Source organism: Sardina pilchardus, chromosome 10 (assembly GCF_963854185.1).
Source record: "Sardina pilchardus chromosome 10, fSarPil1.1, whole genome shotgun sequence".
NCBI classification, from domain to species: Eukaryota; Metazoa; Chordata; class Actinopteri; order Clupeiformes; family Clupeidae; genus Sardina; species Sardina pilchardus.
In genome coordinates, this window is record NC_085003.1 from 12,983,885 (window position 1) to 13,011,307 (window position 27,423).

Sequence of the window (27,423 nt, forward strand, 5' to 3'; positions counted from 1 at the left end):
GAATACCTGCCACAGAGTATCATACCCGTAGACGCGCTCAGACCAAATCAACAATAGCATTACTTCCCATGATTTCTCAACTCGCCTTGGTGACATTTCGGACCAGGCATATTTTAAGACAAGCTGCAAGTGGCAGTGTGAGTGATACTTTCTAGACTTATATTATTTAAATCTGCGGCAATAGCCTACGTGCAAGGATAACTTTTGCAATACACCCGCGGTTATCTCATATGTTTATTTTAGGATTAATGAAGCTGGATGTAATTACAACACAGCAAAGGGGTCCTTGATTGAGAAAGCAGGCAGTAGATGGACAGGGGCATAGTCAGGCAAACGCCAGGCACAAACGCGAACTGTAAACAACTAGTAGAGATAGATAGATTAGATAGCTAGTCAGTTTTCGAGTTTGTGATCTGTGTTGCACCGTGGAGCTTTAGTGCTCGTGACTCCGTCAGTATTGTCCCTAGTGTAAATTCAAGACATGTAAGAGGCAGCCTGGCGGAATGACTTCAACTAGCTAGCTTGAAACCATAGCTGGCTAGATGGAGAAGCTAGCTAGTGTAGGTAGCCTCCTAGCAGTAACTTCATGTTATTAAATTGTTATGAAGTAGTCGGCTGTGCTCGTAGTCTCTTGATGTGTTGGAAGCTGATACATTTAACTGCTTTTCGTTTAACGGTAAGATTGGTTTCGTGGTGTAATTACGGTTAACGTCATTACTAAAGGGTTCCTGTCCAGCTACGGTTATCTTGCTCGTTAGCTAGTATCAGTTACGTTAACGTTAGCCAGCTCGCTAGGTGGCTACGTGTGTCGGTGTTTTGCAGTTGTGTTGAAAAAAATCTGCTTGCAAAACAGTGGCCTACTCCTACGATGGTGTGAAATAACAATAAGAAACGTTTATTTCTTGTGTATAATAATGATTGTCTAGTCACGGAAGCGTGCCCAGTAAACGTCATTTTCCAGCAGCTCCACACTGACTTGGCTTGGTAGCTAACGTTAGCTGTATCCAATGCGAATGGATAGCAAACAATTGGGCGAAACATGAATGCTATGTGAGAAATATTCAGTAGCGCTAGCTGTCAAAGAGAAATGTCATGTGGTTGAAGCTGTGGCTTTTACAACTTCGCGTTTTCTCGACATTTGCCCCGTTGTGTCCATACCATAAGCGTTGTGATCAACGTTTTGTATTGTTAACATAATGCCACGCATCCACTCAGACCCGAGGTTTGACAACAGCATCATGATCATCTTTACAGAAGTGCATCGGTGAATAAGCAAAATTCAGATGGTGAGTGTAATTGTAAGGTCATTATTTTGCCATTTACCTCGATTCTGATGACATGGTATTGGGGGATCTTTACGTAGGCTACATGTGTTTACTTTGATGTATATTAAGCCTCCATTTGATCTAAGAACAAAGTAATGTCTTTAGTCTTGATATGGAAAGCCAACATACAATCTTGCCAAATGTATGACTGAAAGTAAACACAAATCTCCCCTCAGCAATGACAGTAACACAGGCTGTCTTTCATCAGTTTGTTTTAAGCTCTCCAAAATGGGTGACATGAAGACCCCAGACTTTGATGACCTCTTGGCTGCTTTTGACATCCCTGATGCCACTGGTCTGGATGCCAAAGAAGCCATCCCGGAGAGTCATGATGAGACGGAGAGTCACCTCAAGCACACAGGGATGTGCATGGATGACAATGTCTCTCTTCCACATTCTGCATGTGCAACTGACGTACCTGCGGTCAGCGTCATCGTGAAGAACACTAGCCGACAGGAGTCCTATGAGTCTGTGACGGAGAAGGACAACTCACATTTTGGGAACCTGCTACAGAATGGCTTCAGGGGTGCTGTAGGACCCCTTGACACACACCATGCAGGTCACAGCAGCTTTTCGAAAGTGGACAGCCTGTCCACAAATGGAGACTGCTCCAAAAGTTCCTTGGAAAAAGGCCCGTCCCAGTACAAGGCTGAAAGACTGTCATCATTTGCAAAGTCGTTGCCCCAGTTTAGTCCTATATCCAGTCCAGAGTCTGAGGACATGCAGACCAATGGGGTAGTTGATGGCCCAAAGCAAACAGAGGCAACCTTCTACCCAGCTGGCTCCTTTTTTGCACCTGCAGACAGCCCTGTGCCTGACAATCAAAGAAAAAAGCAGTCCTACAGCTTGATTGACCAGTGCCATGATCGAGACCCCCTTAATGAAACTGTGAATGTTGTGAAGACAGGCAGCATGTCTGACAGGGAGGACATGAATTTTGACTATAGTGTGCAAGATCGGCAAAAAACGGCGTCTGTTTGTGATGCTACAGATGTGCCCACGAAAGACCACCAAAATAACAATGGTGAGAGAAGTAAGCATCCTGTTTCTGAAACTAACACAACCTTATCTCGTAAAAGTGTCAAACCGCCGGCCTCTAAACTATCCTCTTGCCTTGAGGCACTGGAAGCTCTGAATGCCAGAAATGATTCAAATGAAGTAATCAGCAGGGACGTGTCCATGCCTCTAAATGAAACGGTGAAGGCCAGCCCGAAAGTTCCCATTTCACCAAGGAGCCCCTGCAGTCCTCTCGAAGTCGTGAAGCAGCGCCTGACCAAACAACCCGACAGTCCCATGAGCATCTGCAGCGACAGCAGTGGTAAAGCTTCTCCTGCGCTGGCGCCCAGCTCCTCTCCAGCCATACCTAGAGTTAGAATAAAGACCATCAAGACCTCGTCTGGGCAGATCAAGAGAACCGTCACCAGTGTTTTGCCTGACTCGGAGGCCGAGGACCTGAACTCTTCCATTGAGTGGTCTCCAGCTCCTTCCTCTATTGAGGAGTACCCGTCCAAGACGACCCCCGTGCACCGCTCCCCCGACGTGACCAGCGATGTCATTTTTGAAACGGAAAAGAACTGCTCCCCCAGGGCCCTCTCAACAGTGGCCCGGCCGACAAAAAGCAAGACGTCAGGGGGCCCTAAGAAGTCATCCTTTTCACAGAACACTGGCGGCAGTGCTAAGAGAACCACACAGGGGCAGAAGCAAAGGAAGGGATCCTCAGGCCAAGGAGGTGGTGCTCCGAACACTGGCTTCCTCCCCAAAGCCTTACACCTTGCTAACCTAAACTTAGTACCCCATAGTGTCGCCGCTTCTGTCGCTGCCAGGTCATCCTCGCAAAGACAGGGCCAGTCCCAGCTGTCTTCCTCGGTGGTCTGCAGTGGCGTTCCTTTGGTTCACCAGGTTAAAAAGGCGGCCCCGAATTCCCGGGCTGTGCTCCCCAACACTGCTGCCATGACGCTGAACAGGTTGTTGAATTACTCCAACCCCGTCCCGACGTACGTCCCTAACCTGAACCCTCCACCCGAGTGCAATATCAGCCTGCCGGCTCACGGCTACAGCTGCGCCGAGTGCGGCGACTCTTTTGGGCTGCAGAAGAGCCTGGCGGGCCACTACGGCCGCAAGAGCGTCCACATCGAAGTGACCTGCACCCACTGCGCCAAGACGCTGGTGTTCTTCAACAAGTGCGCCTTGCTGGCTCACGCGCGGGAGCACAAGAACAAAGGCATTGTGATGCAGTGCACGCAGCTCTTCATGAAGCCAATTCCTGTCGACCAGATGTTCTCTCCGTCCGGAGCAGAGCGCCCCCTGCCTGCAAGCTCGGCGGCCTCCTCTGCGCAGTCTGTCAGAAGCCAGCCAGTCATGCCCCTCTATCCAGACCGGATCATCCGCCACGGACTGAAATGCCTGGAGTGCAACAAGCAGATGTCTGATTACAAAGCGCTTGCAGGTCACTACCAGAGGTTATCAGAGGAGAATGATGGACTGGTGAGTAAAAGTAGACAAGGTATCCCCTTATGTCTTCTGCTTAAACATAAAAATGACAAAACTTTTTTGTGTGTTGCACACAGATGTGCAAGGTGTGCACCATGCTCTTGCCCAACAAGTGCAGCTTCAAGGCCCATCAACGAATCCATACCCACAAGTCTCCCTACAGTTGCCCTGAATGTGGAGCCGTTAGCCGTTCTGTGGACATACAGAAACACGTCAAAGAGAATTGCCTTCACTACTGTCGGAAGGTTGGATACAAGTAAGTGTTTGCGATCTTCTGAGTCCTATTTTTTTTTTTCTCTCTCGTGTATTCTGCTTTGGTTAATAATGAACATGCTCTCTCCTCTCTGCAGGTGTATTCATTGTGAAATGCTCTATGTATCATTTACTGTTCTCAAGAGTCACATTGAGGAGAAGCATTGTGAAGTATTCTACAAGTGCACCGCCTGCCCAGTTGCCTACAAAACATTTGATGGCTGTGGGACCCACATCAAGAATAAGCATAACGACAGCACATTGTCCCCACAGTAAATAGAAGGCTTTTTTTCCTCACACACACTGAAAAACAAATGTAGTTTTCAAAAGGAATCAGGAGCTGAACACTGTGTCTTTGTTTCCACAGGATCATATATAAGTGTTGCTGTGAGACTGTTTTCAAGAAGAAGCAATTGTTATTTCAACACTTCAGTCAACGTGCCAAAAAGCTTGCTACCTGTGTTTTCAAGTGCCCTGAATGCACGGCGTTCTTTATGCAGAAACAGCTTCTGGTGCAGCATTTCAAGGTTAGACATCATTTCTCTTCTGGTCTACATCAATCCGTAGAAACATGGCTGCCATGACAAGTCTTTTTTTTTCTCAGCTGTACAAAGAATGAAGAATGTTGTGGAAACATGTAACCCTGCCTGCTAGGCACAGATGCATAAATCTGCATTTCTTTTCTTTCTCCATTGTTGTTGCCGCTCTAGGACATTCATGGTGGAGTCTTCAGAGGAGAAGCAGCAAGAAGCACAAAACAAGCGGAGGCGAGTTCCCAGCGGCAGGAGACCTCCACGGCGGCGCCACAGCCGCGGGTCAGCCTCCCCGCCGACGTAGGACCGAAGAGGGAGAACCCGCCGGCACGCAAGTCCAGCAGCGCCACTGGCGGCAGTAAGAAGAACGCTGGCTGGACGTGCGGAGAGTGCCTGCTCTGGCTGCCCGACAGGGACACCTACGTCACTCACATGAAGACCAGTCATGGCAAGGTCTGTTTCATTTCAGAGTTTTGAAAAAAGGCGAGACCACTCTCAGAAAGCCATGACCTTTTTTATAAAAATGTTGACTGCTTTACTAATATTTTATGTTATTCATGTTTATTTCATTTTATGTTAAACTAGTTAAATAGTTTTAAACAAGCTATATGTAAAAGCCCAAGTTGACAGTGGTTAGGAATAGATAGATCTGTAATTAATTTTAAATAAGTCATTCATTCAAATCGGTTGTACAACATTGATTGCTGTAAAAAAAGTACAACGGAAGTGATATTCAGAGAGATGGTAGCCTGGAAGTCAAAGTAAATCTCACAATCATTTCACAATATTTTCCAGTCAGTCAAAAGGCATCCCTGTCGACAGTGTGATCGGTCCTTCAATTCCTCCATGAGTCTCAGGCGACACATTCGCAACGACCATGACGGCAAGAAGAAGGTTTATACATGCTGGTGAGCCTTTCTGTTTGATCGTTTGCTTTTGTTACTATGACCGCACTGTTTATTCAATATCAGTTGGTCAGCCTGGTCAGCCAAAGGCCATCTCTGTTTACATGTGTGTGTATTTGCCTGTATCTGCCCATGTAGGTATTGCACAGATGAGAAGCTGACCTTCACCAAACACTTCATGCTGAAGAACCACATCAGCCTGATGCATGGAATCAAAAATCCAGACTTTAGTCAGATGTCCAAGGTGGCACCTCAGGAGACAAACAAGCCCTCAAGAGAGGTCAGTCCTGTGCATATTCTTAAAAGGTGCATTCCATGATTCTAAAACCCACACACGTTTTGCCATACACAGCCCTGGCTCTGTAAATTGGATGCAAACCTTGTGGCTGGGATCAAGCCATATACAACCCTGGCTGTTTAGCGCATTAGGGCCCCAACAAATTATCATAGTAGTTAGTTATTTTCCTGAATGATGAATTTATTTTGAATTAAAACAATTGTCTTGATTAATCTATTAGTTTGATTAATAAAATATCATAAAATGATGGAATAAATCATGTACCATGAATAAACCATGTTTACAACCATAGAGGAGTTTAGTCAAGGGGTATTTTGCGTATTTTCCTTAAAAATGGTCACAAACTGTTAAACAGATTGCTAAAATAGTTGCCAACTAATTGGTTTACTGCTGCAGCCATACAACACACATGCTTATGCAGCACAGAAGTTTATACTCAATTGCTTTTGAGTATAAATATCAACAACCTGATTGAAGATCAGTTAGGGAGGCTTACGGTAGGCTCTACTGTAGATCATAGTGTGACATGTTGAATATAAATTCTGCTGGTGGGGAATTTCTTGTCCGACCCCCAGGCTGCAAAGAGAAGTGCCGAGGAGATGCAGGTGGGGGGAAGTGGCGGCCCCCCCCAAGATGGCTCCTCAGCAAAGCGTCCGAAGCCCCAGTTCCGCTGTTCCAAGTGTGGATTCAGCACGCATGACCAGGGCCTCTTCCTGGAGCACATACCTCAACACAAGACCCACCCCGACACTCCCCAGTGCCAGAACTGCGGCCTCTGCTTCACCTCGCAGCTGGCTCGGAGTAGGCACCTCTTCATCGTCCACAAAGTCAAGGAGCCCGAGAATAAGGAAAAGGATAAAGCAGAGAAAGAGATGAAAAATCACAAGCCTGAGGAGAGGGTAGCGGAGGCGCTCAGTGCTGAAAAGTCAGTCGAGGGGGCTACATTATCGGCACCATCGGCAGAGGACAGCGCATCCGTAGTTACCCAGGAAACTTCTCGATTACAGTGCAAAAAATGCAGTGAGACTTTTGTTGAGGAGTCTTCATATCGCCTCCACATGCAGACTCATGAAATGAGTGGGGCATCATCGACAGGTGGAGCAAATGAACATTGAGAGAGACTTCAACCACCCAGAAGCTGCTACCATCTTTTTCTTTTTCTGGAGTGAAATGATAACTTAAGAAACTTATTTGCAAAGTATGCAGCTACGATATGTGGTACTTAAAACGTGTTGCCTTACAGTAAATGCAGATGTCTAGTTTACTTATGAACAGTTTTGTCAGAAGGATAATTTCAGTTCAAAACTTGCACTGAAAATGGTGCAGATGAACCCAGTTTAGTATGATGTGGATGCAGTGAGTCCTGTGAGTTTTGTCTTTTGTATTTTGACTCGTATGTGTACAGAATATCGGTGTGTATATGTATACATATACAAATGTATATGTGTATATACATAATCCTATATCTATTGTCTCCTTAGTATGTGTTGATGATAATCGTAAATTATTTTCTTTACATTTACGTCCATGATTATGATACATGTATTTTGAAATATAGCAGAACAAATGTTTTTGGTACATAGCAACACAGCTGTCCAGGCACAACATTTTATATGAATTGTATATTAACTATTGGTCAGTCATCGGGCACTTCAGAGACAGTTTTCAGGGTCACCAAAGATCTGTCATCAAAGATCATTTAGAATGGAAGTTGAAATGTATCACGGGACTTTTGCCATAGTTATGTCGGCTTGTGCAATTGGTAGCCATATTATGTATTGAAAGTTATTGTTAATACACAGTGACTTAAAGTAACAGATTTATTATGTCCAAGTGTAGATTATTTAGCATAATGCAATTTGCCCATGACGAATACATGAATGAGATTTAGCAGTATTTGACTATTTGGGATGATTGATTCCCTAAATTCTAACATGGTGTCTCTAACCCAGGTATTTGATCTCAGAGAAAATGTGTTTTTGTGTTCATTCCATATGAGGAAAAAGTTGTCTTTATTCAAATTGAGCCACTCTCACAATCAAAAGTAGCACTTTTGCAGTTAGATATCGTAGAATAGCTTTACAGTAGATTGTTTTTGTTATGCACATCATGCTTTATTGTCCCATTGTCCACCTGGATGTTGGTGTTTTTATGGGAAATATTCAGAAATATCAGTTTTATTTTACTGTTACTGTTTATTTTTATTTTATCCTTAGAGGCCTCAGTAGTTTGAGTTCATCCTCATGTGGTTTCATTGATGTTGACATGCTGGTGTTGTATTCAGTATGCAGACATAAACAGTATGCTCCATCTACTCTAATCTACTCGTTTGGCTGATTGTTGGGTTGTCAGTGAAGAATCATGTTTGGAATCAAGGCAGACATGTTGCTGTGTTGAGGACAATATTTACTATTGAGGATACATGTATGTGTGGTTCTGCAGTATATGTGAGTCCATCTGGTAGTCCTGCCTCCAAGGTTGTACTACTGTGGTCGGAATTTGAATACAAGTTTAGCATTTAGACTGTTCTAAGGTGGAGTTATTTTTAAGGATATGTTATCTCCCATATTACTCAATTTTATAAATTACTTTGGAGATGTATATTTATGGTCACATTGACTGCACATTGTATTTTTTTTTCTATTTAAGTGCGTGTCCATCTATCAACCATTGCAACATAGTTGTCGTCATCCCGTAGATCAACTTTCTACAAAATGACTCCCTTAAATCTTTAACATGTCTGTTTTTATACTGCCCAATAAGAGAAACTTTGTACTTTTGATAATATACACACAGTAATATCAAAGACTTCACTCTAATCCATGTACAGCCGTAATGCAATCTCAAGGTCTGTCATCGGAAGCTTTTCATAAGACATCATATATCTATTTAACCTGCATTGGTCATTGAGCCTTGCTGGTATGTTTACTTCAGATTACTGCAAATAAAACTCATATGTCTGTAATTTGCATGTTGTCTGTGCACTGATTTTAGCAGACCTTATTGCCATCCTTCAGCAGGAACTGACAGCATAAGTGAGCAAGTATTAAATTACATGTGATCATGCATTCAAATAACTCATAATAGGGCTCACCTCTAAGACGTCTTACTTGAAGATCATGATCATGTTTGTTTGTTTGGCACTCAAAGGGGGAAGAAGGAGTTTCTGTTAAACAAACACTGCATGGACCAGGGCCTGTCGTAGCAGGTTCGTACGTTCTTCGCGGTTCTTCGCAAAGATTTCCCCCTGATATGTGGGCGGGGCTTCTGATGTCAACACACACCGGAAGTAACTGCAGAACTGGTACCGCTACCTTGCCTGCAAATCAATTGTTAGAGTAGCGGGTTTACGTTCCGGTGCAGTGTAATTTATTATTTCAACAGTCGGTGCTATAATTATTGCAGGAATACCGTTTCCTGATACAGAATGTTGTCTTTAGACTTCCTCGATGATGTCCGGCGAATGAATAAGCGCCAGGTAAGGCAACGTTTTGCTAGCTAGCTAACGACCATGCTAGAGCATGAACTGTTAATACACGTCATTCTCAGCAGTTTCAGTAACGTTAACTTTTCTGTCAAACGTATTTTTCTTTAATCGTTACTGTTAGCTATGTGATTGGTACAATTAACGTTAAATGCCTGCATGGATAACGTCTCAGCTAGTCTACAGCACGCAATCGACTAGCAAATACGTGATTATAACTTTGTTTGTCTGCTAGCAAGCTAACTAGAGTTAGCCAGCTAGTGAAAAGGCCAGCAGTGACGTTATGAGATGATCAAGGAACCTGTGTAAAATAAAGCGACATTCTGTAAAATGGCTACTGTTTTACTCAAAACAGCCAATGCCTCGGTCCACTGAAACGGGTTTTGTCATGCTAAATGTGAAAAACAGTGATTGTCTTTTCAGAGGAACAACCATATGGTTAACAGAATCGCCTTTCCCCCCACAGCTTTACTACCAGGTGTTGAATTTTGGCATGATAGTATCCTCAGCCTTGATGATTTGGAAAGGCCTTATGGTCGTGACTGGCAGTGAAAGTCCGATTGTTGTGGTCCTCAGGTGCGTTATCGCAGTACTTCTTTAATGCGCCAGCAAATATACTGGTCGTTTTTTCTTCTTGTAGGCCTACTCATGTATATGTCTTCCTCTTTCAGTGGTAGCATGGAGCCTGCATTTCACCGAGGGGATCTCTTGTTCCTAACGAATAGAGTGGAGGATCCAATCAGAGTAGGAGAGATTGTGGTCTTCAGAATTGAGGGAAGAGAGATTCCTATTGTGCACAGGGTGCTGAAAATCCATGAGAAGTAAGGCCCCCCTCCCTATGCACACACATCACCTTCCTCACAATTACTGTATGTTTCAGTAAAGGTTCGGTCAAGGGGGGAGTCTGTGACATGCTCAAAGGTGCCTGATGTGCAGAATTCAAAGACAGATCAAGGCAGCAGGTGAAAAAAGGAAACCACACAGAGAAAACCACACATTAAAATAAACAGAGACAGTAAGGTCTTGCAAAACGTTTCAGGTTCAGCCCATCTTTGGTGTGCTGTTACAGTGAAGCGTTCTTGGTTTTAGTATGTCCATGCAAGTCCTTTCATAGCGTGTTGGTGTATTTTGATACAGTGCTCTAGCATCAGTCTCTGTGTGGCATCAATTTTCCACCTGCCCCCCATCACTGTAAAGTCAAGGTTTCATTGATGTTTATCCACTTTTGTGATATTTTTGCACAGCATTTCTATTGGTATAGGCTTTTCATGCCTCTCAGGTAGTTTTGTGGGTGCACATGTGCTATCTTGCTCATGGGTCTTGACCTAATACGGTCAGGACATCTTGAGCATGTTACTGACGTGATGCTGATGTCTTTACTTTGTCTGTGTCTGCTTACAGGGAGAATGGAGACATCAAGTTCTTGACAAAGGGAGACAACAATTCTGTGGATGACCGAGGACTATACAAGCAAGGCCAGCACTGGCTGGAGAAGAAGGATGTAGTGGGAAGAGCTAGAGGGTAAGCACCAGGCACATAGGTGTATCTTAGAGATTTATGTTCTGTGTCATTTTGAGTATTAAAAAAGGACTGCACAGTGAAGGTGCGCTATACCCTAAATAGTTTTTCTTTTTTGTATTGTCTTAACCATTAAAGATGTACACATTAAACAACAATTTCTCTTTCACCCCCTAGATTTGTGCCATATATAGGAATTGTGACCATTTTGATGAACGATTACCCTAAATTCAAGGTATGTACCTGTACTTCAAGTCTTGCATGTTATATTAGCGGCTATATGAGTCTTTCCATTGACCTCTGACCTTGCTTTGTATTTAACCTCTGATCTTGTTTACCTTGCAGTATGCTGTCCTGTGTATGCTGGGCCTGTTTGTTTTGGTGCATAGAGAGTGAGGAATGTCGCGATAAAATGCTACATAATGTACTCATCCAGCCGTCTGCATTTTTGAATGATGTATTTAATTTGATCCAATAAATCATGCACTTGTTGTTACATGGTTAAAAATGGGATTTTCTACCACGTTTAGCAGTATACAAATAACATGCTGTGAATGAAAGATGACGAAAACAGAAAAGATGTTATTTTAAATATTATACGTTGTTTTAAGTTTGTTGCTCATTTTGTTCTGTATACTGCAACTTTATCTGGCCATTGTCAAACCTGTTTCATAATGAAGATTTTTGTATGAATTCTAAATAAACATGTTGAGCCAGTTTGAGTCTCAGGTCATTATGAGATTGATGAAGTTGGCTTGCAAATGTTTTACACATTTGAACCCATGTGGCCATATGTCTGCAAACCCAAATGTCTGTCCAAATATCAAATATTAGTATCAAATAGCTGTTTTATCTTGATTGTCAGATCATACTGATATTTAGTATGGGAGATTAGTGGACTGATTATATGCAGTTGCTTCCCTGGGTAAAATACAGTATGTGACCCTGTATGATATCTGTACTATTCCTAATGGATAATGGGTGCAGGGTTATCACACAGGATCACAACTTAGGAGCAAACTTAGTGTCAAAGTGAACTACTAATGAGATGCAGAACATTAAATCACATATCGGAATATTGGACATAATGCTCTATTCCACTTTCTCTTAATCACAAGAAGTATGCAGTGATGCACACTGAAACACAGTCTGACTCGAACAGTATTTCTACAGTGAGCCACAATTGGGATAGAATCTGGTCCAGTCAGCAGTACATATATTTGTGGATGGCTCTCTTATTGAAGCTGATGGTCTCAACATGAATCCAGTGTACTTGCATGCACTGCCCAAACAAGAATTGAAAAGTACTGCATTCAGAGTGGTGTTGAATAGCCCTCCAAACAGTTAAATAATAGTTGAGATGCACATGAATCTACACAAATCAGATAAATTATCTGTTTAAGTCTAGGCCTATCATGATAAATCCTGTTTGGTGAGGCCACATAAGTCTTGAAAATAAAGATATTTTAAACCTTTGCTATTATAGGATGGCAGCATATTATGGCAGCTTCAAGACCTTCTTGGAGAGAGTCTAGCTGTGCAAGAGAAAAATAATGAGACGGCTTGTCTGATTTGATTGACTATTGTGATGTGGACCTGACATCTAAATAGGTAGCAACTTTGCAGTTATTGAATAAAGTTGGTAATCTATGCCTTTAAGCATACAATGCAGTCTAAATATGTACATATCCCATTTTCATGCTGATTAAGATGCTCAAACAAGACCATGCTCGAGAATCCATGTGGATAAAAGTGTAATAAGCCTACCTTAACAAGTTTATCAAAGTAAACAAGCCGATTAGGATTTCCAAGAGCAACATGGAATTTAGTCACGTGAAACATAGGCTAGTTTTAAACACAGAATATAAAAGAATTCCGTCACTTTCGTGCATCTGATCTCTACGACTATGGCAATCATCTCATAGGAACGCGCATAGCAGAAATGGGGAGTTGTCGGACACTTAATGTAGCTGCACATTTCGAAGCGTCTGACGGCGTGTATCAGATAAAAATGCCCCTCATAATATTGTGTGGTTATCCATGTAGTGGAAAATCAAAACGTGCAGAAGAATTAAGGCAGTATTTCACACAACATACAGACAGAAAGGTACACATTATAGATGATGATATCTTGGGAACTGAAAAGAATTTGATCTATGCAGGTAAGTGTCAAAGAATATATTGCCAGTGAGCTAACTTTACTAGCTGTTTAGCATCAGTTGGTGAGTGTCAGGCATTCATTTAAAATGTATTCATATGAACAGTGATGTTATTATACTGTGCAGTCAGCCTTATGTATCAAATTGCGCAATTAACTTATTTAGTGTACTTACTTGATAACGTGATCCCATTAGCTAGATTATTAGTGTTAGCTGCTATAACCAGCTGCTCATTTTACTGTCATGTGTCCCATTAAATTACTACTCATACATTGCCGAAGTATGATGCAACTGTATTAGCCTTGGTTTCTTTGAAATTAGTTCATGTCTTAAATGTATATTTCCATAGATTCTCAAAACGAGAAGAATTTGAGGGGTGCTCTCAAAGCAGAAGTCGAGCGGTGAGTTGAGCTGTATTGGCCTCATAACAATTTGGCTCAATGTAGTTCATTTGAACATTCAGTCTACCGGTAGTAGCCTATGTTTCTGTTCAATGAAGTTCTGTTTTCACATTTCAGAAAGGTCACTAAAGATGATATTGTTATTTTGGACTCATTGAACTACATTAAAGGTAGACATTTCCTTCACTATTTACATTTTGTTTTCATTTTGTTATAAGCTACTTTACTATTGATTACTTTTCTCTTTGTTGTCATTTTCAGGATACAGATATGAACTTTTTTGTTTAATCAAGCACACACAAACACCCCACTGTCTGGTATGAACTGCAGCCTACAAAAGCTCTCAAACACAAAGCAAACTGTTTAATTGAAATTGGAATGAATCTATGTGAGACACCCACCCATCTCACTGTGATCCATGTCGACTCACCCAGGTTTACTGTTTGACGTCAGCTGAAGGAAGCTCAGGCTGGAACAAGAGTAGAGAATCCAGTGACCAGTACACTCAGGAGATGTAAGCAGAGTTTTAAGTTTTGTTTTGGAAGAGTGTGCCACCCAAAACAACAGATTCCTTTAACCGGATTTGGAAGTGTTGTAGGCTAGGCACGAGTTTACAAGTATGCACGTGGGTTCGCAACAAGAACTTTTAAGCAGCTTTTTAGACTTTGTCCTTACAAGTGGTTGACCAAACGTGCCAAAAGGCTGAAGAATGAAACAGGATAATTTTTTGTATTAAGGCATTAAGCTATAAAATGGACTTCTGCTGAGCTATTCAGCTGCTAGTTGTTACTGTTGAGTAAGCAAATGGTCTACAAGGAATGTGCCTTACACATGTCTCATTGTGTTTTTCTCTTGCAGTCTAGATGCTCTAGTATTACGTTTTGAAGCACCAGATTCCAGAAACAGATGGGATAGCCCGCTTTTCACAATCCAAAAAGAAGACACGCTTCCATTTGAGGCTATATCTGATGCCATCTTTAAAAGAAAAGCGCCACCTCCAAATCAGTCTACACAGAGTGTAAGGGACATTTTGTACTCATGGAGTACAAGCATGTTTTGTCTTTATGTTCTCAGCCAGATTGAGATATAACAGTTTTCAGTTACAGTTACAGTTTTCTCATTTGAAAAAGGTAGCATTTTAGATTCTTCAAAGTAGCCTCTGTTTACCTTTATGACTGGCTTTCACGCTATTGGCATCATTATAACCAGCTTCTTGAGATAGTCACCTGGAATGCTTTTCAACTAACACGAGTGGTGAAAAGCAGCATGTGCTCAACAAGCCTATTGGAAAAACCATTCCAGGTGTTTAACTTCAGTTGGATGAGAGAATGGCAAAAGTGTGAACTACATAACCCCATGTGAGTTATTTCATAGTTTTGACCTTCAGTTTTGTCTCCATGTGAAAATAGTCCAAATAAAAGGGAAACCCCATACATGAGTAGATGTGTTCAAACTTTTGATTGGTACAGTATATGAATGCTGTGTGCGATATGCACAAATTTCCCATATGGTAATGTATCATATGTCATATTCTGGTAATGAATACAGAATACAATATATGCACATTTTTTAAATAGTCTTTATTTCTTTTTCTAGCAACCTTTGTCATCCACTAACTTTTTGTATGAGTTGGACAAAGTAACTCAAGAGGTGTTGATGGTAAGTGTACTTTCATATAAACTGTTTTGGTTGTATTAGCATTCTGCACTTGATGTTCCTGTCACAAAGTACTGAACAATATGCATGGAGTCTCAAAGACACATCTACTGTATGAACTTTGGTTGTATTTCAGGCTATTCTTGATTCACAAAAGACAAGTGTCCCTGGAGATCTAATAGCAATTCCTGGAGCCACAGAAAAAATATCCTTTGCCAGTATTGTCGTTTAAGATCAGTTATTTCTGACAGAATATGTTCAAAATTATCTATGTGTGTGTGTACTTGGTGTGTCCAGAAGGTGGCAGTAAGGTTCTTCTTACTAGTTCAGATGCCCAGAAGTTTGCATGGCAAGGTTCTTGATTTTTTTTTTGTGCCAAACTATCCAAGACATTAGTAGAGTTAGTAGAATAATAAACTGCATAGAAAATGCATGATCAATTGACCAATGTTACAGATGTTTTCTCTGTTTTTTACTGTGTGTGTCTGTGTGTATGTGTGTCTGTGTCTGTGTCTGTGTGTGTCTGTGTGTCTGTGTGTTTTTGGCTGAAAACATACATGATATATGGTGATATACAACTTACAACTATTTTTCGCCTTAACTGCAAGTCGTACATAGAACTGACCAGAAATGTCAACATGGCTGAGCTGAGGAAGCTTCGACGTCAATTCATAAGTTACACAAAAATGCATCCAACTGAGAACATTGGAAAGATTGCCAACATGTTTGTGCAGTATCTCAACAAAAGTATGCACTAATTGTCTTAAAATTATTTATTTTAATTGCTCTGGTCTTACTTTGAGTCACTAAACATTTTGAGTTGCTACTAGCAACTTTTTGGGTTTCTAAACTGATTCCTGGTCTGTATTCTTACACAGAAACTGTTTATTTTTGTAACAAATTTTATGAAGTATACCATGTTTCTTAGACTGAATAAAAATGTCCAGCTCTGTATTAGTATCTTATTATTAATGGGTCATGTTTAGCTGGTTGCTTGCCAGGGACTCAAAGTGTAGACATTTCTATCCAAAGCACTTCCCTGACATATCCACTGTGTTATCCACTCATTTCCTAATTCAGGCTTTCTCACTAATTGGCGAGACTACAGAGCTGCAGCACACTTATACGTGTAATTTCTTATAATGTAGCACAGATCTGAGCCTGCAACTCTGAGACTGTCGCTAATCCTTAAGCAAAACATTTCAGACTAGTCTGAATATTAATGCCAAATACCAAATAGAAATAGGTTATCAGACTCCTGCACACATTCCACATAATTTATATCCTTGTACTAGACATACTGATTTACAAGGTTTAACACATTTTAATGTACACTCTAAACAATTATTCTTGCTCCAGGCCATGGCACTGAGCCCTATGCCCTGAAACAGAAAACCCGCTGTGACAATCCCACTTTTCTCCAATGTTCAACAACAAAACATACTAATCATTATAGCAGCACAATGTAAGATTCAATATTTTATATCCCTTAGCATTGTTTAACATACCGTATTCCTATTGAGTGACCATTTACCCAACATCTCTAAGCTCACAAAAAAGGTAATTTGTCTGCTATAGAGCTATAGTGTGAGAATAGGTATTCTGGGTACATATCAGGATGTGATTTTTCCTATTTTTAAGTCAGTGCATCAACAAAATGAGTCTGAAGCTGATATGAACAAGAAAAGTTGCTTTAAATATCTATAGCATTTAATAATCTACAGTACCACAATCTGTAGCAGATAAAACTCCCCAGCACACCAGTCACATCATCTCAGTATATTCGCAGCATTGCTATCCTTTTGCATGGGTGTTTGGAGCGGTTCACATGCTCTCTTTAGGTCAGTGATCTCACAAGTGTGGGTGTGTGTCTGTACTGAACTCTCAGCTCCTGTATTAACTTTGTGACTGCCATTCAACTGTCACATTCACAGCAGCTACCTTTGTGAAGTCTCCTATAAAACAATTGCAACGTTTGTCGCAAAACTCTAAAACAAATTGTGCATCCTTGGGCACAGCAGTTTAAATATTTTGCATATTGTATGCATTTAATTGAGGTGTGTTTTATAAAAATGTTTAAATTAAATGACAATTTGGACTTACAATAGATTAGATATCTGATTTCATAGCCTCAGTTTTCAGGATTGTTTTTCAACTTGTAAATATGCGAAGCATAGTACAAATGTTAAAAGTAATGCTGAAGTGAAAAGCTCCAGGTTCAGGCAATTAACAACTCACTCCAGCCCTGGCTCTGCTAATTCCCAGTCCCTCATTCTCAACGGCTCCAGTTTGTAGGTATTAGTAAATCCAGCTGGCCACCTCAAAGACTTTCATAACTAAAACAATCAACAAATGTGTGTGTTGTTCATTATATTTCTACAATTGTATCTAGGCTATTAGTCATAAGAAGGAGCAAGTTCAGTGTCCTTTAATTGCAGATAAAGTCTACCCTCAGGCAGACACTGTATTGATTGCTCAAAGTGCTTGGATCCCATGCACTTCCAAACACGAGTTTGTCTTTGTCTGGTCAAAGAGACGACAGACAGAGCTCTTCTCCCTTGTCCAAACGTTGCTGTCCAAAGGTGCTTAATCTTGTATGGCGGATTTGAGAGTCAAGAACTTGCTCTGCATTATTGACTCATTATCAAGGGACCCAGAGGTAAGGATGTCGAATCCTCTTAGTTACAAATTATTACAGCGTTGTGTAAGTACTTGTAATACCTTATGCTCAGTTCTTGCTCAGTGGTAACAGAGGCAGTGTAGTTGGTGTTGCAGTTTGCTTCATCAGCTAAACTGCTTTGTGTTGTACTTTGCGTTCTAGCCATTGGGTTGTTGTGTCATCCAGTGGCATAATATCCTGTAAATGAGGTATAACACTGGGGATGTTTTACTAAAAAATATATTTCTTTATTGTAGTGTGAGAGATCACATCTTCATTTTCATCAGTTTCATATATACATGTAAAAAAAATGGTAACATACCGGTATTTAGTTCATACAAAAATAACTTTTTAAAACAAACCTAAAACATTTCATTCATACATTGCACCTGCAGAGTAAAAATATATACAAACACATATATTATGTATTTACATTGAATGCAGCTTTCCATTTGCATTTTTTCCAGTCTCTCCTAGTTTGTCAGTCTTCTCCTCGAGGTGGCTCTCGGTGCCACAGAGCCTGTCCCAGTGGCTGAAGAAAGGGGCAAAGTTGGTGGAGGGCTTCTGGTGGTGCATGTCGTGAGCTGGGGCACCGCCAAGTAGCCCGAGGGGCACCAGGTGGTGGAGGGACCAGGGCAGGTCGTAGCCAATGTGGTCCTCCACCGACAGCCAGACGCTGAAGATGGTCAGCATCCAGGCGGTGAGCGGGTGGACCTTCAGCAGGATAGGGTCCAGGTTGCTCCAGAAGCCCACGGACATCAGCTCCATGGCGCTGAGGTGTTGGGTGGACCAGGAGAAGGGAGAGTAGTACTCGTGGTGGATGGCGTGCACCCACTTGTAGAGGTGGGGGTTTTTGTGGTGCACCATGTGCCAGACGAAGTACTGGGTGTCGAAGATGAGCAGGGCGCCAAGACCACTGCTGAAGACCTCCCACAGGGTGGGTGCTATCGGGGGCAACGGCGCCGGAGGCAGGAAGACATTGTTGATGATGACGATGGGAAACACAAAGACCAAGTGGTTGTACATGGTCATGCCCAGGCTCCGCATCATCATGCCCACGGTGGGGCGTCTGTCGCCCTGGATCTTGTAGCGGTGGAAGGCGGGTAGCTTGTCGCCCAGGAGGTCGATGACGGCGAAGGGGAGGCTGAAGAAGAAGTAGCTGGAGAAGGCAATCAGGACGGGGAAGAAAGGCGAGGACACCAGGGGGTAGTGCTGGAAGACCAGGTAGTCCCACAAGGGCTGCAGCAGCCGGTCGGAGGAGGTTCGGGTGGGGAGCTGCAGAGAGACCTCTGTGGCGTTCCACATGCCGCTGGTTTGCTCGGTGGCGTTCCAAACCTTGGTCTCCGTTGTGTTCCACATCTTGGACTCTGCTGCTTGTGGTGTGCCTGGTGAAGAACTGAGGGAGGCGGCTGCTTTTATAGAGGCCAACCTGGAGACCTTGCGCAGTTGGCTTGATGCAGCACTCCCCATCCACCTCACCACTGGCTCCCTCCCTCCCTCCCTCCCTCCCCAACCCATCCCTGTGTGTGACCCAAGTTCAATGGTAAAGTCCAGGCTACAGGATTACTGAAATCCCCCAAATCCTGATGTTTGAGACCAGTGCCTCAAAACTATCTGAACTTCCTCCACCTTTGTTTATTGTTTCGCCCCCTCATTTCCACATGTAAAGCTATGCTCCTCTCACATAAAAAAAACAAAAAGTCTAATTTTTTTGTATTTTTTCCAAAAAAAAAGTGTATGGATTACCATCTTAATATTACATACAGTAGAAGTTAGAGAAATGGGGACTCTTTAGAGCACTTTACACTGACTCGGTTTGCTCCATCAAGCAAACAAGGCACTGTGTTGATTTGTTATCTGGAGATAAAGTTTGAGATGCATGTAGGTCATTGTTCCATCAAAGGACTATACGATAACAATTCTAATGATAAGAATGATTGTCATAGTAAGACCATCCATCAATATGTGTGTCATAATATTTACATAAAATATTTATAAAAAGTATAGAATAAGTATGTTGGCCTCTGTAATATGATGCCCTTATTCTGCTGTGAAATAGTTGTTTTTTATTTTCTGTTTGATTTTATTTACGGATTTGTATTAATTGCTGACATTATATTTCATCATTTATGATTTTATAATTAATATTATGCATTTTAATGTTTAGATTATTTAAACCTATTGAAAAGATAAATGTTTTGATCTTGCATTTAGTTTATTAAACATTTCCTCATGCATTCCTTATGGTGGCTTTTGTATTTTTTTCCATACTTAATCATCTTAAAATAATCCTATCCATCTCACTGCAAGGCATTTTAAAGAAATATTACATTTTATTCTGTATAAAATTCCATATGAAAAAAAAAAACAATAGTTGGGTTTAGAAATGAGAAATGGCAAACAAGCAATTACTCAGCAGTTTCTGCAGACATGCATTCCATGCCTTGCTGCACACTCTTAACAAATGACCCTTGTTTCCTCAGCTCATTGAAACATTGCATAATTCCAGACTTACACTGTTCTTGTTAACTTTGCCATTTTAATGACTGCACCCAGATCTGTTTAAGTGCTCCTGCACTGAATGTACTAGACATGTAATCCTACTAAATACATGACCTGTAAATGAAGACTATTTTGACTGAAAATAAATGAATATGTCAAAGCCTACAGTTATCGTGTCAAGCTCAAATTCACACAAGGAGTTGTTGATAAAGTTACTGTATCGTTCATTCTATGATTTATTGACAAAAAAAATCATTGTTCAATGCAAAACAGCCAGTGACAATAAATGCAGATGTCTTGAAAATCAGTTCTTGCTGGTCGCTCTCCTGGATATGGTTTTATTTGTGCTTGCGTACTTTTGTCGATCATTCCTGTAAAGGACACAGCATCATCAAGCGATCATCAATACATCACTGTGTATTGTTTTCAATAGTTTCAAGTTCTGTATTTTAGTGTGACGCACCTGTTCATTTTGACTTTGCTCCTGCAGCCCAGGCCTCCCTCCCAATGACTGCTGTGACCCGACCTCGTCATCATCCCACCACAGCCAACACATGGCTTACCATTACTGAAGGGCTGCCAGCAACACAAGTAGACAAGAGACAGAGTGCAACAGTATTTCAATATAATGTCATTTACTACTGGCTAACCATAACATGCAAATAGTCGTTCATATAGGTTATCAGAGGGCTTTTTTGGGCCGCCCAAAAGTCAGGTAGGATAAAAGACGGAATCATTTTATGTGAAGTTCAAGTTACATGTGATGCTCAATCCATAGGGGGCAGTGCAATTGACATATTTCTAGAACTCAATAACCTCTTGGCCTGGACAGCTCATTTTGTGTAACTACATTTAAGGGGATGCTACAACTGACACATTTCAATAGCTGCTAGGATGATGATCACTACATGCATATGTAGTCATGTGAATCTGGTTCTAGTCTGCAGACTTCTGACATTCATTCACTCACACACACATACACACACACACTGTCCGATGCCTCACCTGTTCTTTGGCACAGTGGCCACAGATCATCCTGGTGGCCAGCTCCATGTGGTGATCCTGGTCCTCGTCATGACACGCGTCACATGGGTACGCCCGGCCGCAGCAAGGGAACCTGGAAGCCGTCAGGAATGAGGTGGAGAAACAGAACACTCAGGCATGACATGAGACTCCTTCACAGAGTGAAGACTAAAGCACTTCCATGGTTTTCTTTTTTGTGTGACAAGATACCTCTCTCAGTTATCTGTGACCTGGGTATGGTGCGTGTAAAGGTTTTTTTGCACAATTACGCGCCACAATGCCTGATTCTATGATCTAGCTGTACATGGTCTTACCTAAGCCAGCGATTGCTCTGTTTGTAATGCTTGCAGGTCCCTTTGTCTGGTAGGGGCTTCCCTCCCTGGATGGCAGGGTCTCTGTATCGGCGAGCATAGAGTGATGACCCACCCTGCCCTAAAGGGTTAGAATACAGAACACCAATTACACTGTGTGTGTGTGTGTGTGTGTGTGTGTGTGTGTGTGTGTGTGTGTCTGAGTGACAATTTTTGTCGCCTTATTCTACAGTTCATAAATTCATGTCTGCCATGTGTGGATGCGTGTGTTGAATGTGTCTGGCATGTATGGATGTGTGTATGGTTGTGTCTGGCATGTATGGATGTGTGTGTATGGATGTGTCTACCATGTATGAATGTGTGTGTGTATGGATGTGCCTGTCCAGTGTGTGGATGTGTGAGGACGGCCCGTGCCTGTCTGTTTCGTTGTCCGAGGCTGGATGACAGTGAATCGGGTGCTGTCCACATAGATGCTGAGCTTGCTGTGACAATGCTGACAGTTGGTCTCCTTGTTCTGCCCATAGGCCACGTTCTGTGGAGAGGGCGAGCAGAAGAGAGATTGAGGTCATGGTCACTAGAGTCCCTGTGCTGACAGACATTTCTGTCGTGTGATTTACTATAAGCGAGGACAAACATTTGAATGCATGACGACAAAAAGGCCACAATTGCTTCAGCCTTTCCTTCATTATAACTACTAGTGGGTAGATGCGTTTGCGTTCAAAATCCTTCTCAAGAAGTAACATCACACTGTGGGGGCTAAACAATCGGAACGTTTTATTCAGCCGACTGAAACCCTCTGGATTACCTTAAGCACTGGACAGATATAAGATAAGTGGTGTGACACGTTCGAACATCAGGTGCAGATTTATGACTAAAGGATGTCCGTATTTCTAGGACAAGAATAAAATCGTTTTCTGACGGAGGTGAGCGCGCCTGGCCCCCTCACCTGTAGATCATCCTCCTGGGAGCAGCCCAGGCAGCCCACCACCAGCTGGGCCTCCTGCAGCACCAGGTCCACGGGCGCCACGCCGCTCAGGTCCAGGTAGCCCAGCACGTCACTGTACTGGTGCAGCATGCTGGGACGGAAGGCCGCGCTGATCCCCGCGCCACACTTCTCACACTGGGCCGTGCACGGCAGCGTCCCACTCAGGGACAAGTCCGACGCCACCTTACACCTGTGCAAGGGCAAAAAGGGGGGGGGGGGGGGGGGGGTTCATTCAGCTCCCAAGTTTACCTGCCACAATGATCCATTTGCTTGCTCTTCAAAGTGCACAAACGTAGCATGTGGAGGATTACTGAGAATTAAATATATTTGGTAGCCTGGCTAGCACCACCACTTCTCAATGAGATGTGGTCTGGCAACCAAATGTTCATTCGAAAAAATGCCCAGATCCGTTTATTGGGCGCCACGGATGTCTATGAAATGCGTCTGTGCTTAGCTCATCATCGTCTTGCTTCCCCCCCTGTTCTGTGTTTGGTCCCCTATCTGAGGCAAAAATTAGGGCGGTAGTTTCCAGACTGCCTTAGCAGCATGAATCAAATCGCGCGCAAGGCAGCATGGGAACACCCAGGCTATATATTTGGTACACCCTGAGACATTTATTTCTACAGATGATAACACCTTCCTTTAAAAGGTGTAAGAAGGACAATTAGTCCAAAACAACAGGCTTCTTAAGTTGGGGTGTAAACTCTCTGTGGCTGACGAACAAAACATTCTGGATGTGCCTCTGTGCAGGATGGGGGTGTTACATTGCAACACTACAACATTCTAATGTACTCGGACACAAGGTGCTGACTGTCAAAACATGAATTGGACACATTTCCACAAACTTGGCAAACTTCGGAAATAAATGGGTCAACAACTAACAGCTCTTAAACTTCAGGCCTTGGCAGTACTTTCAGTAAGCCTGCAGATCAACCTGGACAAGTGGCATAGCATGGCATAACCGCATCAAAGGCTTGGCCTACAGCCTAATCAGCATAATGCCTCCCAATGCTAATAGCTATAACGCCGCCTAAGTGAGCATGTGTGTGTGTGTGTGTGTAAATAGGTTCATGTTTTCCCATTTGCTTGCATGCCTGTGTGTGCGTGTGTGTGTGTGTGTGTGTGTGTGTAAATAGGTTCACGTTTTCCCATTTGCTTGCATGCCTGTGTGTATGTGTGTGTGTGTGTAAATAGGTTCACGTTTTCTCATTGGCTTGCATGTCTGTGTATGTGCAGGGATCTCTGTGAGTTCACACACTTGACCCACCTACTGCACTGCAGTGAGACGGTGACCCGTCTGGCCACCACGGTGGCAGTGCCTTCGCCGAGCTGCAAGCCCAGCAGCTTCACCTCCGTGCCCCTGCGCCGCTCGCCACTCCTCACGTTCTCCACCCTCCGGCTGCCCCCCTCCTCTTCCTCCTCCTCTTCCTCCTCCCCCTCATCCTCCTCATCGGCGTCCTCTTCCTCCTCGCCATCGCTCCCTGCCTCCACACCCTTCTCCTGCTCCACACCTCTGCCCTCTGGGCCGCTGTCGGTGCCGGAGGGCTGCGGAGCTGGAGCGGAGTCGTCGTAGACAGCCGAGGGGAGGCCAGGGCTGGGGCCCTTGCACACCGCAGCCTGTAGCTGCTGGTAGGGCACAAACTGGATCCCTGCCCGCTCTGCGTCGATGTCCTTCTTGAGCTGTAGGGTAAAGAGAGGGTAAGGGGGGGTTGGGAGTCCAATGATTAGAGATGTGCTACTCTCACTGCATAAACTCCAAATGCCCCCTGTCCTCTGAATGACACCGCCCCGGGGTTATCACGTAGGCGACTGAGGCATGATGGGCTAAAAGCACACAAACCCGGTCGTCTCGAGGACAGTGTTACGTGCACAGAGTTCGTTCACGGTGACCTGCGGATGAACTGTGCAGGCGTACCTTTGTGGCTCCCTCGATGAAGAGGCGCTCCATGCTGCGGTCCAGCCAACGCAGGTATGGCCTGAAGAGCAGCTCCAGCTTGCCCATCAGCTGGTTAGTGGCGTGCTTGGCTTGGAGCCACTCAGTGGACGCCTGCTCAACGTGTCTGACCCGATCATGAATAGAATAAATGGAGAAGGTGGCAATAGGTGAAATGTTTACAAAACAAAACCACTGTCAACGAGTGGAACTGCTATCTCTTACTGCTACACATCATAACAGTGGCTGGTTTCAATATGGTTTCAATGACGCATAGCACTTTCTGGAGCAAAATCGCAAAAGCAAAAAGTCTCCCATTTCAATTATATTTTTTTTGCTCTGCACATTCTGTCTTATCACTGCTATATGGTTATTGTACCTTGTACCTTTGAATGTTGATCTACCAGTGTTACATGACATAACAGTGTCACTTGCTCCACTCACCTTCCCATGACTGAGGGCAGGTCTTGGTCCTGTGGAATGTCCACTGTAAACACCTGAAATAGCACAATCTGGCTGAATAAAAGGCAGCATTGAAAGTGACTGTACATAACTATGCTAAATGGTAGTGGTAGTGGCAGTGACAGGGTAAAATATATTGTGCATGTCTGCAGAAAACTATGGTCAGTCCTAACACCTGTGGCGCATAGTTAAATGATTCTGAAATCTCTCAATTTCTCAGTACAGTATTAGCTATTGTTGTGGCATAGGTTCAACCAGCAAAAACTGTTTAGATTGTAATGTTAGGAAAAGGATTAACCAGAGGACATACAGTAACTTGTTGTGGGTGTAGCTTTGTCAATGGCAAACTGAATAGCTTGTCAATGTCAATATAGACATACCTCTTGTGGGTAACTGTCTGGAAAGCACACCATGACATCCAAGTCCTTCAAATCAAAAGGCTGTAAAGAAATGCAACTGATCATAATCTTCAGCAAGCAAGCAATAGTTATTTTTTTGACAAATATGTGCAGAAAATATACTAAATTAACAGTCCAAGAAAGAAAGAAGAATATTGCTACATCTTAAAACAATCATCACAATGGTCTACTAAATTACATTTTGACCTATATCAAAATAAAACAAATCAAATCAAACAAATATTGTCCGGTTAGTCTTGCAAGCATGCAAAAAAACTGGGGCACAACAGGGGAAACATTACATGGAATAACTGGGTGATTTCCACAGCCTAATACGACTTAACTGGACCTTGCAATGCTGTATCTGCACCTTGGACTTGTTGCCCCTATTGGGAAACTTTCTGATCCAAACACTAATGGTGGGATAATGTTCTCTTAACCTGTAAGACCCATAAACTTTACCCAGTCAGGATCAGTGGGCTGCACTGTGAACCGGTAGTATGTGACCTTGCCGTCCTCTCGCTCTTGTACAATCAGCCTGTCTTTAGGGAACCGCTTGATGAGCTGCTGAATTTCAGTGGTGCGCAACTGCTTAGAAACTTCATTGGTGAGCTCACTGAGCTTGACCTCTTGCTGCCCCTGGTGCGGCCTGGCAACCGGAATCCTGGCACTGGCAGTAGCACTGGCACTGGCACCGGCACCGTTCGCTGCCCTTGCGGGGCCTGGCCGCTCGCCAATGGGTGGGAACTGCTGAGGGTGTACGAAACGGCACCTCTCCTCCATCGCACAGTAGCCAGACAGGAAGTATCGGCAGGGGCGGCCGCCGCCACGCTGCCGTCCAGCCGGCTGGCTGGACCTGGTCACAGGCGAGGGCTGGCAGGTCTCTCGTCTAGACGTGTCCTGAGTGTGGGTTGCGGCCGGCGGGCGCGCTGACTCCTGACCCGGCGTCTGCCCACCGTCCACTGCCCCACTCAGAGGCTTGTTCTCCAGGGTGCTCAGTGCCTGCTTGCCCCCCTCGCCCCTCTGGTGCAGGAAACGACATCTCCTCCCAAAATGGCAGTGTCTGCCCTGAGAGTAGAAGTGGCACAACGGTTGTGTCTGGGGCACAGAATGAGGAGGTCTTCTTGACGTCCTGTTCTCTTTTTCTGCCTGGGTTGAAAGTGCAGGTGCTTGCTCACCATCCATATCTGAAAATTCCTATTTTAAAAAGGCACACAAAACATCAGGGTGTTTAACTCAGAATACCTCATAATGGACTCAATCAACTATTACTAAAATGGCATAGCCTACTATATGGATGTAAGTTGGTTTAACAGGATGATTAAAGTAATATACAGTACATGCCACAGAGAAATCCAACAAATCTTGAGTTCCACATGTGTTTGGAAGAAAGCACGACTTGGCAAAATAGTGGACTGATGTCAACCATGCTCTGTATGCCGTATGCCCTAGTAGTCCAAATCAAAGCCGCTCATGTCACTTTTGTAGCGATGTGTTAAATGACCGATTTCTGATTGTATACAAAAAGTAACACAATTGACAGAATGTATTAAAAAAAACGTGGGGAGCTGTTTATGTTTAGTTGCGACCATTCAGCAGTGTAGCCTACACATGGAAGGTGCATCAGGTAGGCCTATAAAATGGGAATTCATAAAACAGTAGCCTACATCAGTAGACTAATTTCGTGTGGTCAAATTTCCAAACTGGGGAGAGAGAGGTTCCCTGGACTGGAGTGGATCAATTATGTTAGATCTGAAAACAATCGACAGTCGACTTAACTGTAAACTAAACTACCCTATACCCATAACCTGCACACAAAAAATAACAATAACAGACGACACAGCGGAAGTGCCATACCAAAACAGAGCAGCCCTCTGTTTATGTTACGATATTATGTCTTAATTGAAGGACGGGAGATCTCCTTCTTGTCTAAGTGGGTGATTGATAAAACGGGGTATCGGTGGCGACGAATACGTTTGTTACAATCATGTAAAAAAATACATACCCACAGGTCGCAGCTATCACAGTCTAGTTTCCGCGTACATAAGCCGTGTACTTTGACCCATAACTCAATGGTCTTTTAAAAAGGCAAACACATCATAAGGCCCTTTTCCGCCCTCTGCTGTTGA

General features: G+C 43.2%; 5 protein-coding genes across 7 annotated transcripts; 3 read left to right on the top strand and 2 right to left on the bottom strand.

The window, feature by feature from the left end:
• Positions 1 to 334: 334 nt before the first annotated feature.
• On the top strand, positions 335 to 8,759 carry znf592 (zinc finger protein 592). 3 transcript variants are annotated; one of them, XM_062546724.1, is made up of 9 exons: positions 335 to 1,286; positions 1,502 to 3,809; positions 3,893 to 4,071; positions 4,166 to 4,339; positions 4,435 to 4,594; positions 4,778 to 5,053; positions 5,396 to 5,508; positions 5,644 to 5,785; positions 6,379 to 8,759. In XM_062546724.1, the coding sequence occupies exons 2-9, from the start codon at positions 1,554 to 1,556 to the stop codon at positions 6,916 to 6,918; spliced, it is 3,840 nt and encodes a 1,279-aa protein (XP_062402708.1). In that variant the 5' UTR covers positions 335 to 1,286; positions 1,502 to 1,553; the 3' UTR covers positions 6,919 to 8,759. The 3 variants fall into 3 exon arrangements, with proteins under 3 accessions (XP_062402708.1, XP_062402707.1, XP_062402706.1); XM_062546723.1 differs by having other exon boundaries at positions 1,534 to 3,809; XM_062546722.1 differs by having other exon boundaries at positions 1,545 to 3,809.
• A 315-nt stretch (positions 8,760 to 9,074) lies between these two features.
• sec11a (SEC11 homolog A, signal peptidase complex subunit) lies at positions 9,075 to 11,522 on the top strand. The gene is made up of 6 exons (XM_062546725.1): positions 9,075 to 9,281; positions 9,754 to 9,863; positions 9,959 to 10,108; positions 10,689 to 10,808; positions 10,983 to 11,040; positions 11,151 to 11,522. Exons 1-6 carry the CDS (start codon positions 9,231 to 9,233, stop codon positions 11,199 to 11,201), a joined length of 540 nt encoding a protein of 179 aa, XP_062402709.1. The 5' UTR covers positions 9,075 to 9,230; the 3' UTR covers positions 11,202 to 11,522.
• Positions 11,523 to 12,788: 1,266 nt separating this feature from the next.
• On the top strand, positions 12,789 to 15,973 carry kti12 (KTI12 chromatin associated homolog). The gene is made up of 9 exons (XM_062546617.1): positions 12,789 to 12,967; positions 13,314 to 13,365; positions 13,483 to 13,535; positions 13,627 to 13,682; positions 13,800 to 13,879; positions 14,224 to 14,383; positions 14,962 to 15,024; positions 15,158 to 15,227; positions 15,636 to 15,973. Exons 1-9 carry the CDS (start codon positions 12,817 to 12,819, stop codon positions 15,665 to 15,667), a joined length of 717 nt encoding a protein of 238 aa, XP_062402601.1. The 5' UTR covers positions 12,789 to 12,816; the 3' UTR covers positions 15,668 to 15,973.
• A 2,136-nt stretch (positions 15,974 to 18,109) lies between these two features.
• On the bottom strand, positions 18,110 to 19,031 carry ch25hl1.1 (cholesterol 25-hydroxylase like 1, tandem duplicate 1). Its single transcript, XM_062547946.1, has one exon. The coding sequence runs from the start codon at positions 18,983 to 18,985 to the stop codon at positions 18,110 to 18,112; it is 876 nt and encodes a 291-aa protein (XP_062403930.1). The 5' UTR covers positions 18,986 to 19,031.
• A 1,374-nt stretch (positions 19,032 to 20,405) lies between these two features.
• On the bottom strand, positions 20,406 to 27,407 carry si:dkey-24l11.2 (uncharacterized protein LOC100034462 homolog). The gene is made up of 12 exons (XM_062547461.1): positions 27,300 to 27,407; positions 25,757 to 26,491; positions 25,277 to 25,336; positions 24,879 to 24,931; positions 24,417 to 24,561; positions 23,769 to 24,181; positions 22,463 to 22,691; positions 21,931 to 22,048; positions 21,520 to 21,637; positions 21,188 to 21,299; positions 20,646 to 20,758; positions 20,406 to 20,553 (listed from the first exon to the last, which is right to left on the bottom strand). Exons 2-12 carry the CDS (start codon positions 26,477 to 26,479, stop codon positions 20,487 to 20,489), a joined length of 2,151 nt encoding a protein of 716 aa, XP_062403445.1. The 5' UTR covers positions 26,480 to 26,491; positions 27,300 to 27,407; the 3' UTR covers positions 20,406 to 20,486.
• Between the last annotated feature and the right edge of the window lie 16 nt (positions 27,408 to 27,423).

Excerpts from the sequence above, each read along its gene's own strand:
- ch25hl1.1 (XM_062547946.1), bottom strand. The coding sequence starts at position 18,985 with ATGTGGAACGCCACAGAGGTCTCTCTGCAGCTCCCCACCCGAACCTCC.
- si:dkey-24l11.2 (XM_062547461.1), bottom strand. The coding sequence starts at position 26,479 with ATGGATGGTGAGCAAGCACCTGCACTTTCAACCCAGGCAGAAAAAGAG. Across the intron at positions 24,562-24,878 it reads CTGCCCTCAGTCATGGGAAG|ACACGTTGAGCAGGCGTCCA; the intron begins GTGAGTGGAGCA and ends TGATCGGGTCAG. Across the intron at positions 22,049-22,462 it reads CCCAGGAGGATGATCTACAG|AACGTGGCCTATGGGCAGAA; the intron begins GTGAGGGGGCCA and ends CCCTCTCCACAG.
- sec11a (XM_062546725.1), top strand. The coding sequence starts at position 9,231 with ATGTTGTCTTTAGACTTCCTCGATGATGTCCGGCGAATGAATAAGCGC. Across the intron at positions 9,864-9,958 it reads CCGATTGTTGTGGTCCTCAG|TGGTAGCATGGAGCCTGCAT; the intron begins GTGCGTTATCGC and ends TTCCTCTTTCAG. Across the intron at positions 10,809-10,982 it reads GTAGTGGGAAGAGCTAGAGG|ATTTGTGCCATATATAGGAA; the intron begins GTAAGCACCAGG and ends TTCACCCCCTAG.
- znf592 (XM_062546722.1), top strand. Across the intron at positions 5,054-5,395 it reads TGAAGACCAGTCATGGCAAG|TCAGTCAAAAGGCATCCCTG; the intron begins GTCTGTTTCATT and ends AATATTTTCCAG. Across the intron at positions 5,509-5,643 it reads AAGAAGGTTTATACATGCTG|GTATTGCACAGATGAGAAGC; the intron begins GTGAGCCTTTCT and ends CTGCCCATGTAG.
- kti12 (XM_062546617.1), top strand. The coding sequence starts at position 12,817 with ATGCCCCTCATAATATTGTGTGGTTATCCATGTAGTGGAAAATCAAAA. Across the intron at positions 13,366-13,482 it reads CTCAAAGCAGAAGTCGAGCG|AAAGGTCACTAAAGATGATA; the intron begins GTGAGTTGAGCT and ends TTCACATTTCAG. Across the intron at positions 13,683-13,799 it reads CACAAACACCCCACTGTCTG|GTTTACTGTTTGACGTCAGC; the intron begins GTATGAACTGCA and ends CGACTCACCCAG.